A 22,280-nucleotide genomic window follows, 5' to 3' on the forward strand; every position below is an offset into this window, starting at 1 on the left:
CTCTATGCACTCTAAACAAAACACTTTTTCCTTATTCCTCACACAAACTCTTCATTCTCATCAAATTAGTTATGTCACTATCTTGAGGTATCTCTTTATGATTTCCTAACGCTCCCCATTCCTTGCTATGAGTCATTTTTTGTTCCTATCTGAACTGATGTGTACTTCAAAAAATATATTGTGACTGGAGTGCAGCGCAACAAAGAGCATAAAATGAGATAAGATTTCAAAGCTTGGAAAAGGTCACATTAGATGGGCTATGATCGCAGATTTGTATTTATTCTAAAGTTACTTATTCTGTGTTTAATGCTACTAATCTCTTTCTAATTTTTTTCACCAAGGCTTGCTTTCTCCTCTTGGAAGATACCTTAAACTTGATTTCCACCAACCCTAATTCTCCATTGCACCAAACAACTCTACTCTCCAGTCTTTTTGAATGTTATCCGACAGCCATTATTTCAAGAAAGTGTTTTTTTTTTTTTTTTTTTTTTTTTTTTGAGACATAGTTTAGCTCTGTCACCCAGGCTGGAGTGCAGTGGCGCGACCTCGGCTCGCTGAAACTCTGCCTCCAGGTTCAAGCGATTCTCATGCTTCAGCCTCCCAAGTAGCTGGGATTATAGGCACATGCCATCACACTGGGATAATTTTTATATTTTTAGTATAGATGGGATTTCACCATATTGACCAGGCTGGTCTGGAACCCCTGGCCTCAAGTGATCTGCCTGCCTTGGCCTCCCAAAGTGCTGGGATTACAGGCATGAGTCACTGCACCAGCCTCAATATGAAGAGATTTCAACCTAAAAGCTGTTACTTCTGATCCATCCTCTAAAAGTGTATTCTTCCTATATGTATTCTCCTTTATTTTTTGAGTTAACGCTTTTTGTCTATTTATATCAATCGCATTTGTGTATATATTTATATATGTTTTTATCGTTTACATTATGTCTTGTATTGATCCTGCCTTTCCATTTAATGAGATCACCTCAAATTCTCTTCTCTACCATTTGGGCAGTGTTTTGCATGTTGTCAACTCAGAAAAGATTGCTGACTAGAAAGGAATAGAGCCAGCTCATCATATCGCACACAGTAAGTTTTTAGTAACCTTCCTGAACCATGTTGACTCTAATGGTAGTAATAGGAATTTTAAAAATCTTTACATTAGGGTAGCCTGCAAGATAGATTTATGAAACCGCATTTGGGGCCACCCAATAGGAGAGCTGAACAGTCAATTATGGAAAAGAGAATGTAAAAGAAAAGTAAGCCACAAGGGAAATATATACAAAAATCAAGTACAGAGAACCAACATCAGTGCAGCTCTGGCCATTAAAACGCAGAGGTGGCTTTTGTAAAGGATGCCTTCTTAAAATATTTTGTATACCTGAATTTTTATGGTCAGGGACACTGCTGGTATTTATGTTATCTAAAGGTAAAAAATATGAATTTGGTGGTAATATTGATATTACAAAAGAGAATTTGTGTTACTCTTTGAGATTATTTCTATTCTTTAAAGACCTACAAGTGTGGCCCTATAAATACAATGGTATGCACATCCATATCCTACTTAATTCTTATTCAGAACACAGCAACAAAATGGGCATATGAGAAGGTGCTATAGTTTGAATGTTTGTCCCTAATCTTCACGTTGAAATTTAATCCCAATGTTGGAGGTAGGGCCTAATGAAAGGTATTTGGGTCATGCGGGCAGACCCCTCATAAATAGATTAAGGACCTGAGGGGGGCTGTGAGTGAGTTCTAACTCTGTTAGTTTCCTTGACAGCTGGTTGTTAAAAAGAAATCTGATACCTCCCCGCTCTGTCTCTTCCATCCTCTCTCATCTCTGCACATACCAGCTCCCCTTTGCCTTTTGCCATGAGTGAAAGCAGCATGAAGCCCTCACCAGATGCAGATGCCGTATCATGCTTCCTGTACAGTCTGCAAAACTGAGAACCAAATAAATCTCTTTTCTTTATACATTACCTAATCTCAGGTGTTCCTTTATGGTAACACAAAACACAGAACACAATAACAAAACGGACTGTAAAGAATAGACAAAAAAGAAAGAAAAGCCTCTAGATTCATGATTTCCCAATGGTTCAGCTATCATGGGATTGGAGAGTTGTTCTGGGTGAGCTAAAATGATTTCCTGCAGTCAAAAACAAGATACCAAGATCTGTGAACCTAGAGGGCCCAGGTAACATGGTCTCTAAGTTAATATGTAAGATTAATGTATATACCATGCCAATGGGAGAGTGGGCAATACAGATGAAGTCTGTTAATGGAATATTTTTTTAAATAACAGAATTATGGAAAATTTTGAGCCTTACCTTCTTAATTCATGAAAGTCAGGATATAATAAAAATATTTTAAAACAATACAGCAGAATGTATAAGAAAGCAGAGAATATATGCACACACAGATTAATGTTATCAAATGGCATATATGTATACATATGATAATGAGTATAATTTAGGCTTTACTATTTATAACTACTTTAACATTAATTTTATTTTGTTGATCATTTGAATTTGATATGTTGGGTGTTGGGAGGCTTTTTGCATGTGAATTTTCATGATTTGTAAAAAGGAATTTTGAGTTGATTATTGTCTAATTGTATAATTAGTCTAATTAGACTAATTATAACTAATTAGGTAATTGATGTAAATATGTTCAGTCTTGTAATTAGATGGTATAATTACAATACACAAGATGATGTCATGAACATCTTTACAAAAGTTCTGGACAAATGGAAAGTGAATTTTCAATTTGTAAGATTTAAGCAATTGTTTAACATTTCTTAAACAATTACAAAATTATCTGCAATACATATATTTAAATTTGACATTATTTTTTAACAAAAGAAATAAAAGAAAGACATACAATGTATACTAGTCAGTGGCCCTTACCAATGTTGACATTGCTCTAATGAAGCAGCCTCAAGCAGTATTTCCATATTACTTATAAAATAAACTAGAACTTTAAAAAAATTATATTCACTCATTTTGATACTTAGATATCAGTAAAAACTAAAGTCTGTCAATTTAGACTCATTTTATGAAGCTCTAATGACTAATTTATTACAAACTTATAAATAGAAAATGATACATGCTAGCCTATGTCTTTTAGTAGTAAGTGAGTAGAAGGACAAAAAGCATAATTATTCCTCTTAGAAATACTGCATTATGTGCTTATGAATTCATATCAGCTTTAGGAACACAGACCAATTTTTTTCTGGAAACATTGTCTATAAAAAGGTATAAACAAGATTTTTGTCACTCAACAGAATTCAGGAATAAATATTCAAATCAAATTGCTATAGTTATTAGCATATTATGAACGGTTATACAAAATAGATATATCTCATTATCTTAGAAATTCTATTTTATTAAAAACAAGACATTATTATTAAATAACATTATTATTGAAAACATATCTTCAAAAGAAGTTTCATTTTCTAACATTAAAACTTAAGTAGACATATGATCTATTAACTGAACCCTTCTACCATATATTCCCAGTAGGACTTCCCAGCTTCACAGTTCCCTGTTCTCCACGCATAATAATTATTGTGCTAACTAACCAGAGATACAGATACTCTTTGGAGACACTGTCTTTCTTCTGCATTACTTGCATGTGCTAATGTCTCCACCTTGAATGCTCCCTCCATAGCAGTGTTGTGTACCTCTATTTTGACAATGATTTTTATTTTATATCATAATTATTGATCACCTTAAGTTTTCCTTTATATATCAACACACATTAGAGAAGGAGTCTTGCCTAGTGACCTCTGTGTCTCTGGCAAAGGTATGCCCATATCTTGAATATACTAGATCTTATTTTAACTAAATCTTACTTACGTCATGAAGCCACAAAGGCCAATGACTATCAACCTAAGGAGATAAATTTAAAAATTAAAATATTATTTAAGTGCTCCAATACAAACAATAGTAACATAAAAGTTTTTTTCATTATAGAGTACACATGGAAGTATGGGATACAGTAGTTCAAGAAATCAATAACATCTAAGAAGTATACATGTATATGTTTATATAAAGTTACATATACATAAATACACACAAACATATATATATATATATATATGGAGAGAGAGAGAGGCATAAAAACACTAGCACAATAAGCAAAAGATAAAATAAACAGGGAAAGAGTAATCCAATATGGAAGTATAAAAAGGAAGAAATGAGACATCGTATCAGCTTTTCAGAGACGGCTTCTCTGAGATGATGAGCCCTCAGTGTTAAGAAGGCCTCTGCCCTATTATCTAACTAAAGAATACCTAGAAATAAATTTAACCAAGGAGGGGAAAGATTAATGCAATGCAAACCATCAAACATCGATGAGAAAAACTGAAGAGGATACAATTAAATTGGAAGATATCACAGGTTAATGGATTGCACGAATTAGCATTATTAAAATGTCTGTACTATCCAAAGTGATCCACAGATTCAATCCAATCTTGTAAAAATACCAATGAAATTCTTCACAGATACAGGAAAACACAATCCAAAATTTGTATGAAACCACAGAAGATCCCGAACAGCCAAAGCAATTTTGAGCAAAAACAACAAAGTTGGCATCATACTATCTGACTTCAAAATATTCTACAATACTGTAGTAACCAAAACAGCATAGTACTGACATAAAAATAGACATATAGACCAATGGAATGGAATAGACAGCACATAATCAGATGAGCACACTTACAGCCAATGAATTTTCAACAAAAGTGCTAAAATCTCACATTAGGGAACGGACAATGTGTCTTCAGGAGATAGTGCTGGGAAGCTTGAATATTCACATGCAGAAAAGTAAAGCTAGACTTCTATCTCTCCTCATATACAAACATCAACTCAAAATGAATTGAAGACTTAAATGTAAGACCTGAGATAACACAACTACTAGAAGAAAACATAGGGGAAATGCTTCATGACATTGGTCTGGGGACAGGCAACTGAAACAGAAATAGAGAAATAGAATTATATTGAACTAAAAAGCTTGGGCATAGAAATGGAAACAATCAACGCAGTGAAGAAACAACTTACAGAGCGGGAGAAAATATTTGCATACTATGCATTTGATAAGAGGTTAATATGTAGAAAATACACAGAACTCAACTCAATAGCCAAAAAAATCTCATTTTAAAATGGGCAAAAGACGTAAATAGACATTACTCAAAAGAATACATACAAATGACCAACAGCTATGTGAAAAAATGCTCAACATCACTAATTATTAGGGACATGCAAAACAAAAGCATAGTGAGCTATCACCTCCCTCCCATTGGAATGGCTATTATCAAAAGGACAAAAAATAACAAATTCTGGTGTGGATGCAGAGAAAGAGGAACACTTATACACTGTTGGCGGGAATGCAAATTAGTATAGCCATTATGGAAAACAGTATAGAGGTACCTCAAAAAATTAAAAATAGAGCTATAATATGATCCAGCAATCCTACTGTTGGATAGATCCAAAAGAAATTAAGACAGTATGTCGAGGAGACACCTGCACCTCCATATTTATTACAGGACTATTCACAATAGACAAAATATGGAATAAACCTAAGTGTCCATCAACAGATGAATGGATAAAGAAAATGTGGAATATGTACATCATGGAATACTATTCAGCTATGAAATAATGAATGCAGCTATAAAATAATGAATGTTTATTTTACCTAATATAATGTCCTCCAGAACCATCCACATTGCTGCAAATGATGGGTCGGTCCCAGAGCCAGCAACATGGATGGATCTGGAGGACATTATGTTAAGTAAAATAGTTAAGGTACAGAAAGACAAATACTATATTATCTACTTATGTGTGGAATCTAAAGAAGTTGACCTCATAGAATTAGGGAGCACGATAATCATTAGCAGTGGTTAGAGACAGGGAGATAGAAGGGAGAATAGAGAGATTGGTTAATAGGTGTAAAGTTACACTTTGGAGGAATAAATTCTAGTGTTCTATTGCAAATTAAGTTGACTATTTAACAATATTGTATTGCATGTTTCGATACAGCTAGAAGAGAATGTTTTGAGTGTTCTCACCATGAAGAAATGATAAATGTATCAGGTAATGGATATGCTAAATACCCTGATTTGATTATGATACAATGTGTAGACATGTATCAAAACATCACACCATATCAGATAAATATGGACAATTACAATGTATCAATTTTTTAAAAGTGTGTTTGTTCTTGTTTAATAAATTTAAAATAAATTCCTAAATACTTTGATAGTATGAAAGATTTTCCAAAATCTGGCCAAGGCCCATGTGTTCATTTCCAAGTGATTAGACCCATTTGCAAGTTAGAAATAGCCATATAGCCAGGCACGGTGGCTCACACCTGTAATCCCAGCACATTGGGAGGCCAAGGCAGGTGGATTGCTTGAGGTCAGGAGCTTGAGATCAGCCTGGCCAACATGGTGAAACCCCGCCTCTACTAAAAATACAAAAATTAGCCCAGTGTGGTGTCAGGTGCCTGTAATCCCAGCTACTCAGGAGGCTGAGGCATCAGAAACGCTTAAACCCTGAGGTGAAGTTGCAGTGAGCAGAGATCATGCCACTGCACTCCAGCCCAGGTGACAGAGCAAGGCTCCATCTCAAAAACAAACAAACAAACAAGCAAAAAGAAATAGCCATATAGAGAAAAGATGCTCAGAATTACCTCATTATTTATAAAATGTTACCATGTTTTACAAGATTCTAGAGGAAAACATGTTTTCTAAATCTTAATAATGTCCATATTTTAAAAACAAATTGACAATAGAAAAGTAAAATATGTAATAGATGATCATTTATCTGGATAATATTTTAAACTAAAAAAATCATTTTAGTAATAACTGAAGAATGCATTAAAGTATTGCGGAATGTATGGGGGGAAATTCAGTCCTGCCTACTGGCATAGAACACTTAGTGTCATAGTGGCCTAAATCAAGAGACAATCAGATTAGAACAGGCTTCATTTCACTACTACGTTACGGTGAACTGACTAGTAATACATGTGCGATGCTGATTTTCAGAGATTTATATTTTCGCAAGTTAAAACTGTTCTATACCTTTTAAAAAACAAAGAATACATATTTTTATTTACAATCTATTTGCAAAACAGGAATATATATGATGTGTGCAGATGTTATCATATAATCACTGCATTATTCCACAGTTAATCTCTAAATACTGGCAATTATATTAATCTGAAGGAGCTCAGGCCTTCGTTTACCATATAAAGAAATATATTCAATGGTGAAAAATGGGATGCTGGGGTATTTACAAAGTCAAAATAACCTTCTGTTATTACAGTTTAGATATGAAAGCTGTATTAATCTTTAAAACTGTGAAGTAAAATATTTATAATAATTAAAGATTAGTTATACATTTCCCTAGTTAGGGATATATAGATATCTGAAATGTATGTACGATGTGTCAAATTCCTGCCTATCTTTTAGGCAGGATCTATTTAATTTCTTTTTTTTTTTTTTTTTTTTTTTTTGACAGAGTCTCGCTCTCTTGCCAGGCTGGAGTGCAGCGGCGCGATATCAGCTCACTGCAACCTCTGCCTCCAGGGTTCAGGTGATTTTCCTGCCTCAGCCTCCTGAGTAGCTGGGATTACAGGCACGTGCCACCATGCCCAGCTAATTTTTGTATTTTCAGTAGAGATGGGGTTTCACCACGTTGGCCAGGATCATCTCAATCTCTTGACCTCATCTCAGCCTCAGCCTCCCAAAATGCTGAGATTACAGGCATGAGCCACCACGCCCAGCCAATTTATATAACTTTAAAAATTATTTTTCATTGTCACAATACTTTTCAGCATTTGTACAAATATTTTATTTAAAATTTTTTCATTGTAAATTTAGGTTTATGCTTTTTTCATCAAAAAACCTTTATAATAACAGCACGCAAATATTCCCACAAATTTCAATATCTTCCTCAAGACTTAATTCCTTACTCTTTGTGTATTACACAAGAATATTTCATATTACATTCACTCTATGTAAAATTAATTCAACTTTTATTAAATACATTTTTAATGACTCATTAAATATTTTCATTTTTAGCATAATTAAAGCTCTATTTCTAAATCTAGTCAAAAACAAACATGACTAAAGGAAATTAAAGACGTATCTTTCCTAAAACTAAAGCCAAATAAATTTCAAACAGGTTTCTTCATTTCTTTAATAGTTATTCACCATTTGCAAATGGGGAAATCAAAATCTCTCCTTTTGAGAAATACTTTTCACGAAACCCAAATCAGCTACCAAAATGTATAACTATGTACATTATAGTGAAACACAGGAAAATTTATAGATTAAAAAAATATGTTAGGACATAGTAAGTTAAAAAAATGTTTTCAAAAGTTAACATTTTAAATTTAACTAACCACATAAAAATAAGTTGTCCTTTATATTTCAGTTCTCTAATCTTTAAGTCAAGCACACATTGGTTTTTGAAAGGCCAGAATAGAGAAACTATCTTTTCAAATAGCTATGAATTCATGCTGCCTGAATTAGGAAAGTATCCTAGCAAAGTAGGGTGGAAATACTGTACCTTAATTCATACCTGGGTAAAGAATGGTTCATAAATCTCAACTCCTTTATCAGATCCTTGCAGCAAGACCTCCTGGCCACGTCTCCAGCTATACCGAACAGGAGGATTGGAATTGGCAACACACCGGAGGAACACTGTTCTCTCATAGTAAAATTGTTCTTTAGCTTCGCCTATACTTTGATGAACAGTTACTACTGGATCATCCAAATCTAGAGGAAATAATAACAACCAAATGGCAATGTTATGAGATAGATGACTTTTAAAGTATTGTGCTTATATAACCCAACCAAAAATGCGTATTCCTCATTGACTGTATTACTTACCACTAGGTACTTTTTTTTTCACTCAGCTTATTGAATTCATTTACAAAGATGTTCCCAATGATAAGCAGTAAAGTATATTAGTATCTCTATTTGTTGATATAGTAAAATTAATCTTGTATATTTCCAACTCTTTGTCAACAGCCACATAAAACAGAGTTCCATGAGAGTGAGAAAAATTTAAAACACGCAAATTCAAGAGCTTACCCAAAACAATGAACCTCAGTGACAAAAAAAAGTTAATATCAAGCTGCTTGAGTTACTCTTTCTCTTTTTTCTTTTTTTAAGACAGGGTCTTGCTCTGTCAACCAGGCTGAAGTCCAGTGGCGCAATCAGAGCTTACTGCAGCCTCAACCTCCTGAACCCAAGCCATCCCCCTACCTCAGTCTCCTGAGTAGCTGAGACTACAAGCATGTGCTACCATGCCCGGCTAATATTTTTTTTTTTTTTTTTTTTTTTTTTTTTGTGCAGACAGGGACTGGCTGTGTTGTCCAGGCTAGTGTTAAACTTCTGGCTTCAAGCGATCCTCCCACCTCAGGCTCCCAAAGTGCTAGATTACAGGCCTGAACTACCATACTAGACCTCTTTGTCTTAATACACTTCTTTTTCCAATTATTTATAACTGATATAATAAAAATAATTTTAACATTATCTTTACAAATTATTAGAATATGCATAGTACCAAAATATGATCTTGCAAAGGACTAAATGTTACCTCAAATTTTATATTCCAGATTATATTCGTTCATTTGAAGAGTGCTAAAAGGCATTATTAAAAGGCACTCCTGTTTCTATTACTGGATATTGGAACTAATTATGTGTCATTTTGCATGTATCCTAAAGAAAGACTGTACAGCAGAGGCTCAGCATTTTCTGAAAAAGGTAAATTCATAAATACCTTGGGCTTTGTGGTTCAAATGATTGTTTCAACTACCCATCTCTACCATCGCAGGGTGAAAGCAGCCAAACACAACAGGTAAATTAATAATGAATGTTCCTGAGTTCCAATAAAATTTTATTTATAAATACAGACACTCCTCAACCAGCTTTGGCTAATGGGCCATAATTTGCCAACCCCTGATATGGCACATTCCAGGTTCTTTTCTTAAGCGAAAAATAAATTTTAAAAGTGTACTCGCCTTAAAGCAGTAAGCTTTTAGTTCCATGTGCTAGTATAAACTTAGTATAGACTTGAAGTATGATGCAAAACCTGCTGTGTTCATTACCACCTTCACCCAGCTGTACCCCTTTTAATTATAACCAAGAAACGTTACTTAACTTTGGGGTCTTCAATTTCCTTGTCAGCAGATCGGAATAATAATGATACCATATTATTTAGGCTGTTGAAGGATTAAATGAGATAGTCCATAAAGCCCTGGACACATAGTATAAAGTTGGTGCAAAAGTAATTTCAGTTTTTGACATTACTTTTAATGAATGCTTAATAAAAGTTAGCTATTACTATTATTAATAATATTATTACTATCACTGTTGGAGTCTCATTTAAACTCCTATTGATTCTATGCTGTTTTCTTGTTTTTATTTCACCAATTCATAATACATTCAACGCTTATTATAAATAGGTAATATGCCACTTGCCCATTGTCCAGACTATCAAATGCTTCTACATGACAAAAACTTTAAAAAAGGCCTGGAAATAACCTACAGTATTTATATGGACATAAGAAGAGTGAAGTGTGTGAGCATATGCTACCCTGAATATTTAAAAGACATTGTTCCTTAGAAAAGATTCTCTCTGATGTGTTAACATAATAAAATGCCAACCAAAGTAGTGAAGTAATAGCTACCCGAGAATCAAAGTAAAGACCAGAATCCAAAATTTCCCCATTTTTTAAAAAGTGTTTTTCAAATGTGATTCGCTTGACAGCCCTACTTTAATTTTTAGTTTTGCAACATTCTGAGGGTTTTTTTTTTCCTCCAACATCAGAGTATTTTCACAGCTACCTCAAAGGCCTCTAATTTTAGTAGCGTAAATTTACAGAACAACTGCTGCTTTTTGGTAAAGCTTAAAGGAAGTTTCCATTTAAATTCACTCTATTAGCTTGCAGCGATATATGCTGTCTGGTTTTATTAAGTTCGGATATTTAGGGATACCAGCATCATTATCATAAAATGTTTTGAGATTTGTAAAACCTATCAAATACTCATTAATTTGGTGATTAGCCTTTCATATACATCATATATATTGATTAATTGAATTTAGCCTTAGTGACTTGATAAAAGATACTCTAATTCAATTGTAAACAATTTATTTTTTTTCTTGTTCAAAACATAATCTCTTTAGTCACAGGCTTATTTTTAGAAGTTATGAACTCTATATGTTTTAAAATTAAATTCTGAATTCAGAAAGCTCAGGAACAAAACAGAATTGGACGGCAAACAATGATGACTTCCAAACAGTTGATAGGTTTGTACTTTCCAACACCCATTTCTTGAGGTATCCCCAGCTCTCTTCTTGTTGGGTGGTGGTGTCAACAGACTCAGTCAGAAATAGACCAAACCTGTTCTTCCCTGGTCTGGATGACCTTTGGGTCCGTGGATTTCAAGATTCTCATTTTGTGACAATGGCTTATAGTACTGGCTTGGTTATCTGTTGAATTCACTCACGTTTAGAAATTTCTAAGTGTTTTTTGCATTTCAGATTTAAAAACAATATGCCAAAACAAGATTTGTTTAAGACAAGAGAAATGATAGCACAGCTAAAAATATACAATTTTAAGGGAGATTATATATGTTTGTGCCCACATGTATGCACATGTGTAGATATACATAATTATATGTATACTATATAATGTAAGTAGTTTATATACACATATCACTTAAATCTATTTTAATATATATTCTTTATATTACTAAATATATATTGAATATTCGTATTTAAGACAGGTTTCTGAGAAAACACATTCAGAGATGTGTGTGCAGAAATGGCGCCGGAAGTATCTTATAGATCAACACATGTGAGAGAATGAAACAAGCAGGACTGTTCGGGGCAGGGTTGAACTACAAAAGGTCTCAGTAGCTTTGCAGAACTTTCTGAGCTGTGATATCCCCTCAAAGCTGCCCTGTCCTGAGGCAAAGGGGCTAAGCCTTTATACACCCACCCCCTCCCCTATCAACAGGTCATTCAATTTGTGGTATTCCTCGCTAGGAGACATAACCTTGGGAGGGCCTGCTCTGTTTGGCTTACTTCTTGAGAGGGCAATTTTAGCTGATAGCAATCATCTGCTAATACTCTCGGCAGTGGGAGGAAGGAGTGCTTCAGTCCTGAGGAAGGCATCTGACTGGTGCAGTGCAGCATCCAGTCAGATCTACTTGCTAGGTGTGATAAATCTATCTGGGAAAAGCTACTCCAAGACTCTGGCTAGTCTCTTTCCGGGAAAACTTTCAAAAGCAACTATAGTAGGACTATATCCATCATCTCCTTCTACTATTGCCATTCTAGATTCCTCTCACCCTGGGCTAGTACATTTTTTCGTGTAGGTAGCTTACCTAGTTGCATTACTAGAATTTTGTCAGATTTGAGCCCTTGATCATTACATCTTCTCAAAGCAAGGCTGATGTACTTGTCTGTTTAAGACCAAAACTGAACAACAGAATACCAAGAAATGACTCACTGCATTAACTGGGTATCAAACATATTGTTTCCTGCCGCACTATGTTACAACAGTCCTACCAACAGCCTTATATAGGCTGGTCACTCCCACCAGGATAGTGACTCCTCTTATCTGCTGCTTCCTGATACAGAAGCCTAAATTAACTGAGTTGATGCCATGGCTTAAGGATTAATGGGACTCTTGCTAAGTCACTTAATAGAAGCTTTCTCCCTTTCTGGGAACTGGGACCTCTAAACTGGCAGAGTCCAGAGTTGCGGGAAGGAAAGCAATCCCCCAGTAGGTCACTGGATGTGATGATAGTGAGGTCACTTGTTGGTTCTTGGACCTGTGTATTCTATAAGGAGAAAAAGCAGCATATAATAATGGTCATTGATTTAGAATTTAACTGCATTCTAGAGGGTAGCACCCACTCCTTACTGAACATTTTCTCTGTAAGACTCAATTGCCCTCTCTAAAAGGCCATTCTATCACTCTATTAAGTTGGCATTTTTAGTTGATGTAGTACGTGATATGACCAGATAATCCATGGCAATGTGCCCACTGCAGAATCCTGATATCCAGGTCAATTTGGATCCTGTGTATGACATTTCTCAAAGTATCTCAGGAGTCCATTTTCCCTAGTGTATGATTATTCAAGTAAATGGATGTAGGTTTTTTGTAGAAAGAACTGAGAGAATAATTACCATATACATTTGCTATAGTGTTTTGGGGTTCTTTCTGGTGATTCAGCTGAAGTCTTTGGTCAATGAGCTCTAAGTCTGAAAATTGCCTCAGGTACAGAAATTGGACAAGGAGCATGGCTTTTTAGTAGGCAGCCATATGCAGGCTCTTATTCACCCGTTTTTAATTTATTTTAATTGTGTAGATTGTGCAATAGTTTGTTGGCTAGCCACGTATTTTCCCCTAGAGATGTTGTGATCTGTTAACTATCTCCATAGCTCTCTGTGATTCTGGACTCTTAGATATATTTGAACAATAAGTGTGCCTGGCTGGGCACAGCGGATCATAACTGTAATCCCAGCACTTTGGGAGGCCGAGTTTGGGTGGATCATTTGAGGTCAGGGGTTAGAGACAAGCCTGGCCAACATGGTTAAACCCATCTCTACCAAAAATACAAAAATTAGCCAGGCATGGTAACAGACACCTGTACTCCCAGCTCGTTGGGAGACTGAGGCAGCAGAATTGCTTGAACCCGGGAGGTGGAGGTTGCAGTGAGCCAAGATCGTGCCATTGCACTCCAACCTGGGGCACAGAGTGAGACTCTATCTCAAAAACAAACAAACAAAAAAAAACAAAAAATAAGTGTGCCTACTTTTCTCGTGACAACTGAGAACTACCTCCTAACCTCTATTATTTTGAAAACTTGTCAACCCCACTGTTATGAGAGAGGCCAATTCTATAACAGCATGTACTGCTATCAACATTTGCCTAGAGAGGACAGTCCAGTCACCGCTGAGCTTCTTAATGATGCTTGCGTCTCAGTCATCAGCACATTCTTACTGCTTTAGTCAATGAGGTTTCTCCAAGCCTTTACAAAGAAAAAGTGAGCTGATGATATTTCTGGAACTTATATGACATATTCACTTTAGCATTCCCACTTCTGAGTCATTTGGTCCTTTTTTCGCTGTCTGCACAGAAGTTTGGGCATTTATACTTTATTTAGTGGAGACCATTACTTCCCCCAAGATTCCAAGAGCCATCCTAGCAGCGTATAACACTGTTGCCTGCTGTCCTTGTCTAAGTGTTAAATCTTGTATCATGGCAGAATGTTCCCATATCAATAATCTGTGTCACTATCCTCACTTGATCCTATTCTCCATCCTCAATTTTATTCATTCCCTTATTCTTCATCTCATCTCATCCAGGAGCCTCAGGATCTAGCTCCATACATACTTCTCTAACTCCTGGCTGGGGTCTACAGCTAATTTAAAGCATAATCTTTTTTTCTCTTAGAAGTCCTCTCTTAGAAGTCCATTCCAGAGCCAAGTAATGTTATCTATTGGCTCTATATAGATCTGGTGGCCAGAGTGGAGGTGGGGTTATATCCTAAGAAGGGTGTGAGTTACCTCCAAGGGAAGAAGTTTCTGTATCATCTTCAAGCAAGTTGGAAATGACTGCCTCTAATTGGGAGGAATAGGCAACTTCCACAGGTCCAGATGGTTTAGGAAAATTTGAGGCTTCAAGGTTGTGGAGTCCATAAAGCCAGATGTAACCTCCCGTAAGATTCCCCTTGTTCCCAGCCAGAGTGTCAGACTCTGCCATAGCTGAGGATGCAGGCCTCTTGAAGTTCTGTTATACTTTTAAATAAGTCCTAAGCCTTATTATCTGCTTTTATGACCTTTGACTGCTCAAGATAAGAATCTCTTTGTATTTTGCCAAAGAGGTCTTATTCTCACATACCACGGTCAAGTGATGATTAATTACACTCAGCCTTTCATTTTTTTTTTCTCCACTGCATAAAAGGAACCCAGCAGAACCTAACTGATTCCATTGTCCTTATAATTATTACTTTCCTCTGAATTCCTCAGAAACCTGAAGTATTGAACTCACAGGCCATTACCTTTCATCAGTACCTATCCTTATCACATGTGAAGATTTTAACAACTTCTCACTATAGCAATCAAGAGCTATCAGTGGTTGGCCAGGCGTGGTGGCTCATGCCTGTAATCTCAGCACTTTGGAAGGCCAAGGCAGGTGGATCATCTGAGGTAGGGAATTAAAGACCAGCCTTGCCAACATGGTGAAACCTCGTCTCTACTAAAAATATAAAAATTAGCTGGACAAGGTGGCGCATGCCTGTAATCCCAGCTACTCAGAAGGCTTAGGCACGAAAATCGCTTGAACCCAGGAGGTAGAGGTTGTGGTGACCCGAGATTGTGCCACTCTACTCCAGCCTGGGTGACAGAGCAAGACTCTGTCTCAATAAAAAAAAAAAAAAAAAAAAAAAAAAAAAAAAAAAAAACTATCAGTGGCTACCTGCCAACAATGGGGCTGAGGGATCTATCTCTAAAATTCCATTTTAAAGTTATCTTCCTCAGATCACCTAGAATGGGTTCTCTGGAAATCTTATTCTTTGATGAAGACATGCATATTGGAAGTTTATTGGAGAGTGCCCTCAGAATCAACTCATGTGGTAGTGTTTTACAAAAAGAGGGATTAGGCAGTGGAATGAGTTCACCTGTGATGCATTACTTCCAAATAGGTCAGATGGAGCTGTTGAGTTGAGAACGCCTTTCAGAGTCACCCTGCAGAGTTTTCCTACAAAGGATATTGATGCTTCACTGCATTAGCATTTCCCACAGTGAGGTGGCTCTTGCCAGCTGAGGACAATTTCGTTACAAGGGCTGACTTGAGAGCCAACATCTTCCAATCGCTTCCAGGAAGAAAAAGCACCTGCTACACAGTTTTAGCATAAGAACTTGAAGTTACCATTCATAATTTTCTCTAGCTTTTAAATGTAGTTCAGGGAGTATAAAATCTGTCTCTGTATTTATTTGTCAATTTTCATACTTTATGACCCTGATAATATTACATAACCACACTGAACTCTTTTCTATTATTTTATTTATATTTATTCTCTTTAAAATAAATTTAATTTTATAGGCTAAATGTGTGAATTCAAATATCTAGAGATTAAATAATTACAAAATGTTATTTTAAGAGGGTATGATTTTTATTATTAAACTAGGGCCAAAATTCTTCACATATATACAGTAATGTAAATAACTGAGTATCTTCTTTGATATATGAATATTTATTTTAAATATATTTCAATAACATCATGTGGTTTCCTATAAAATATATTTCTATGTGTATAGGACTCATACCTTACTTACATTTATATTCTTAAAAACCAATATAATAGGCATACTCAATAATAATCTAATAAATTAATATAAAGGAAGAGTAATCTCATGAATATAGTCAATGTCAGTTTTCAGCAAGGAAACTAATATATATCATAATAATAATCTAAGAAAAATTTGTTTTTTCATTTAAATGCAGTAGCTACCCCTTTATAACTGAACTAATTTTCTTGAAACTTTTGGCTGATTAAATGTGCCAAACACTAGTAGATTAAAGTCAGTTAAAGAAAATTAATGTAATGTATGCTGTTTTCCTCAACTCTAGAAATAACTGTCTCCCAATTGTCTCCCAAAAAGAATTTGTGGTATGAAAAAATTTGACATAGGTTTTGTCGTAATGGTAAGAGAAATGTTCCAAGACAATCTGAACTTTTCCACAGTTTTTCTTTGTATACCTATAAGAATTATCTACTTGCCCAGTTTTACTTTGCAGTATTTTTCTGAGTTTCTATTAATTAATCTCAACATGTAGGTGTTCAGGACATGGTGTACAAATAATCAACTAATGAGTGATATACCTAAAATTTATTGAATACCTATTTGGGGCCAGGTTGTTTTGGAAGAAACTTTACATATGCCAACTAATTTCATTTTTATAGAAACCTCGTCTCTTTTAATGTCCTGGGAGTCAAGTTTCAGAGAGATGAAGTAATTTGCCATTATATATGTAACAGATGAGTATTACCAAATATGTCTTAACCTAAAATGTTTATGTTATTTTCATGCATATTTTACATGTCTACAACATGCTAAGCATTATATAAATAACTCAGTTTACAAATAGCCTACAGTTCATGAGTCAAAAAAAGGAAAATAAATGAATAAGATGAAAAAAAAAAAAAAACAACAGAATTAAATAAATGATCCTATAGAGATGTAAGCCAAATACAGACAACTATTTCTTTCTGCAAAGAATAGTAAAGGCTTCCTGAAAAGACGACACCTGAAATAAATCCTAAATTATGAAGAGAGTATCCCAGATAATATATTAAATTAAATAATTACAAAATGTTATTTTAAGAGCATATGATTTTTATTATTCAACAGGGGCCAAAAATCTTCACAAGTATACAGTAAGGTATACATGTGAAGAGTAGGAAGTAACACACATAAAGTTCTGAGATATCAGAGCCAATATCAGATATCCAGCAAAGCTAGAAAAGACTGCTGGATATTGAGGAATAGTAATTTGGTATGATGTTTGAGAGACAAAAATGGACCAGATCATTGGTAGCACCGTCTATGCTAAAGAAAATCCATTCCATTACTTTTTTAGCCAGACTTTCGCTTTAGAAAGATCATTCTAGCTCCTTCTGGAGAAGAGATTTGGAGGTGGCAAACAGAGTGGTAAGGAGATCAGTAAGAAGGTTGTGGTAACAACTGAGATGAACAATGACAGGGGCTTTGAAATAAGAGTGACAATGGGCATGGAGAGGAGGCTTAAATGAACTGAACTACTTGAGTGATTAGAAACCGGGCTGGGCAAAACGTGGGAGTTAAAAAAATGTCTCTAAGGATCTGGATTTGGCAGTTGGGTAGACAGTGCACTAACTGAAACATGCAATGCAAAGAGAGAACTTTACCTGGCTGTCGGTGGAGTGGGATGGGAATTGTAAAAGGTAAGAAAGTTGAGTTCTGTTTGGTTCACGCAACTTCTCCAGTTGTAACGTACACGACCTAGAGCCAGAATAAGTCTGGGCTACAGATATGGATTTGGGAGTCATCAGTATGCTGTGGAGGGTAATGGACCACTCGAGGAGTATGCAGAATGGAAAAAGGGAAGGACCAGTGAGAGAGGCCTGGGCAGCACTAAGTACAGGCAAAGAAAGAAAAGAAATTAAATAAAATAAAAAAATTAAAAAAAGTTGGGCGGGAGGGAGGGCTTTGTAAAAGACTAAGGAAAAAGTGATAAGAAGAGAGGTAGAGTCAAAACAAATCAACAGTAAATAAAATAGCACTTCCACAGCCATAGAGAGGTTGGAGCACAGAGTAAGTGGTGAAAAGACAACAGAACTGGAAAGTGACTTTAAATTTGGCAAGTAATAGATCACTGGTGACCTTTGCCAGAGTTGTGTCAGCGGAATGATGGGTCTAGCATTTTCCTGTACTTTACAGAGTGAAAGTCAAGTAAAAACATGGAGAGATTAATGTGTATAATCCTTTCAAGAAACTTGGCTCTAACAACAAAATAAAACAAAGTAGTTAGCGGACTAGAGGACAACATGTGATCAAAAGAATCTTGTTTTGTTTTGTTCCTGTTTCGTTTTTCCTTAAGCAGAGAGAGTTTCTTTTTCCTTAAGCTGAGTGCATTTAAACTCCTAGGATAAAATAAAACACAAGGAGCATTAGGAAAACGCCCAATGTTTGAAATAGCTATTTTTTTAGTAAATAATTATTATTTTAGTGTTATACTTTGATGGCAGCAGTGGCCCCATTTGGAGTGGCTGCTGCAAAGACGACGACCGCAGTGGGGGAGATGCACCTACGGCTGTGCATTCCATGGAAACTGCGGGAGCCGGAAACAGGCAGGATTCCTGCCCCCTTCGAAGTTGGTGGGATGGGAGCCCTGTGATCCCAGGCGCAGCTGCAGCCACCCAGCCGCAGCAGTGGACCCGGACATCCCTGTGCTCTTGGGCCCGTGAAGCCCACCTGCCCCTGCATGCTTGGAAGTGCCTGCTCCCACTGCCTGCCTCTCCTGGCTCCCAGCACCTGCTCCAATTTTGGAGCAAAGTTGTGGTCCAGCCCAAGCGCTGTCATGACCAGGCCTGGTGTGTGTGTGCTAGGGTTGGCACTGACACACCAGCCTCTTACTGCCTCACCCACCTCCGGACTTTAGGTGGTGACAAGTATAGCAGAGAGGCCAAGATGGGGCTGAGGGCCACTCGGCACCAGCTTGCAAGCACCCCCTAGCATGAACAGCCAGGGCACCATGAAGAGGGCAGGAGGCAGATAGGCTCCTGGGCGGAAAGGGGCAGGACCCCTGTGAAATCCCACCTTCAAACCATGGACTCTGTAGCATGGGACCCAGCCTGCCAGTTCCCTCTACCAAGGTGAGAACTTATGGTGCTTTTTCCAGGGTTGCCCATGGCTGCCCATGGACCAATCAGCACGCACTTCCTCCCCTCTGAAGCCCATTAAAATCTTAGACTCAGCCAGACTGGGACAGACAACGGGATGACCTGCCTAGGGAAAAGATCTACACACTGTGGGTCTCCTCTCCACTGTGAGCTGTACACTCATCATGACAACCTGCCTGCACATAGGAGCTACCGGCTCTGAGTCTCCTCTCTGCTGAGGGCCGCACAGATGCTGCGATGACCTGCCTGCGAAAGGAGCTACCCACTTCAGGTCTCCTGAGACCTGTACTATCGCTCAATAAAGCTCCTCTTCGCCTTCCTCACACCTGTAGTTGTCCTTGTACCTCATGCTTCCTGGATGCGGGACAAAAACTCGAGACCTTCTGAATGGCAGGACTGAAACATGCCCCCCTGCTCGCCACATTGTGGGTGATGAGAAGAAGAGAAGGCAGGAACAGAGAAGACCCATGGTCCTTCGGGAAACCCAGACCTAGGAGCTCCCCAAGCCAGAGCTGTGACACTCTCTTTGGAGTTCTGCAGTTCCTCGCGTCTCCAAGATTCTGGGCACCACCACGTTCCCCAGTGTCTGCAGTGAAAGCCGCTTGTAGTACACCTGCTCCAGCTTCGGCCTAGCAGGGAGCCAACGCCCATGCCGGGAGTTGCCCACCCCGCCACACTGGCATGCCTGGCTGAACACAGTGGCCAGACCCTGTGGTTGCTCACACAGCCCTCACCGTTCCCTGCCTGGCTCATCCTTGACAGGTGTGAGATCTAGGACGGTAGTGCAAGGTGAGCACAGCCTAACAGGTCGAGTGGGCAAAACAAACCCAGTGAACCTGAGCAAAACTTGGGCAAAGGTGCCACTGGCCACAGAGATTTCTGGCTGGCAGAGCGACACCCCAAGGGTCTTGAGACATTTTTTAAATGTATTTCTTACTTTTTTTTTTTTTTTTTTTGAGACAGTCTCTCTCTGTTGCCCAGGTTGGAGAGCAGTGGCGCGATCTCAGCTCACTGCAACCTCCGCCTCCCAGGTTAAGCGATTCTCGTGCCTCAGCCGCCGGTGTAGCTGGGATTACAACTGCGCGCCACCACCCCGGCTAATTTTTGTATCTTTAGTAGAGGCGGGGTTTCACCATGCTGGCCAGGCTGGTCACAAACACCTAACCTCAAGTGATCTGCCCACCTCAACCTCCCAAAGTGTGGGATTATAGGCATGAGCCATCACACCTGGCCAAGATTTATTTTATCAGTTGTGTCTCCCTATTTTTCAGAAGGTTTTCATTTAAGCTTCTAGGATTCTAGGCTAGAAAACTTAAAATTATTTTTGATCCCTCCATATATTTACATCAAGGCATACACTTTCTTAACCTTGAAAACTCCAAAGTTAGTTATTATACACTAAATAGCTTCTTTTGAGTTCAGTTCACTAAATTATGGAAGCATCTGTTTAGTCCACTCTCCACTACCACTCGAGTTTCTCTAGTCACATAAACAAGCTAACTCACCTCCCAATATGCACTGGTGCAATTAATCCATAGGCTTATGATTAATCAGTTATTAACTGCAACTGAAGTCACAGGATGTAGTCACAAGTTAAAAAATCAATTAATCTAAAAAATATTCACAGCAGAAGCATGTTTTCCACAGGAGTTTATTCCACCATTTGGTCCAATTTTTCTGTCTTTAATCTTTGAACTAAACCAAATTAATCTGAAAACCCAGATGGAAAGACACACTAAAAACTATACTGGATGTCATCTTTTTCTCTGGAAAGTTCCAGAAATCTTAAAAATCCTATACAGAAGATATATAAATATGGTTTCTTAAGGCAAATAACTGCTCAATATACTCGTGGAGGCACTAAAGCTAGAAAAGCATATTTTCACTTTATGAACAAGAATTTATATTACTAATACAACTACAGTATGAATGCACTATATGAGTGATAGCTCATAATAGATAATGCTAATTATATGCATATGTCTGTCAATGATCACAACTTAACTGAAATGGTTACTGTGAAGCTATACAAAAGAGAAATTAAATCACTGTTAGACATCAATAATTAAGAACAAAGCATCAATAGAAATGATTTGTAGTTCTGCAGATATCAATTCAAAAGCGCTGTTTTCTTTGATAAATCTATGGGAAATTTTTTCAAATATTGATGACAGGAAATGTTTCATATCTTTCCTACATAGCAATTTTTGAATAATGGGTAATCTTATTTGATCATTCATAATGAAAGACAAATACTTACAGCCAACTTTCTCAAATGGGACAGTTCTAAGAATAAGGCTATGGATAAAACTTAGGTTCATTCACTCTAATGTGAAATTTTGCTTTTACTCATTTACTCACACAAGTTAGAATCCATTGCATCTTCAGTAAGTTTTTTAAAATATATGCAACTACATGTTTTATATATCTTTGCTAATATTATCCTGATGGTTTTGCATATCATTATAGAGAAAGAGTTTTTGAACCTTGATATGTCCTGGAAAAACTGTCCCAGGATTTTTCTTTTACCTCTTCCTCACTCATTTTCTATCAAACTCCTGAAAAATGAAAATATCAAAGGATATAAATTTTTAAACTATGTATATATATGTGTGTGTGTGTGTGTGTGTGTGTGTGTGTGTGTGTATCTGATATGGTTTGGTTGGGACCCCACCCAAATCTCATCCTGAATTGTAGTTCCCACAATCCCCATGTGTGGTGGGAGGGACCCAGTGGGATGTCATTGAATCACGGGACAGTGTCCCCCATGCTAGTCTCGTGATAGTAAGTTCTCACAAGATCTCGTGGTTTT

General features: G+C 37.0%; 1 protein-coding gene across 3 annotated transcripts in view; it reads right to left on the reverse strand.

Annotated features, from left to right (window-relative positions):
• Nucleotides 1–22,280, reverse strand: part of MDGA2 (MAM domain containing glycosylphosphatidylinositol anchor 2) — an 832,668-nt gene that overhangs the window by 278,487 nt on the left and 531,901 nt on the right. For all 3 annotated transcript variants that reach the window (XM_030813906.1, XM_003263751.4, XM_030813910.1), the window contains one exon: nucleotides 8,583–8,779. In XM_030813906.1, the coding sequence (XP_030669766.1) occupies nucleotides 8,583–8,779 (197 nt within the window). The remainder of the gene's footprint in view (nucleotides 1–8,582; nucleotides 8,780–22,280) is intronic.

Source organism: Nomascus leucogenys, chromosome 1a, assembly GCF_006542625.1.
Source record: "Nomascus leucogenys isolate Asia chromosome 1a, Asia_NLE_v1, whole genome shotgun sequence".
NCBI lineage: Eukaryota > Metazoa > Chordata > Mammalia > Primates > Hylobatidae > Nomascus > Nomascus leucogenys.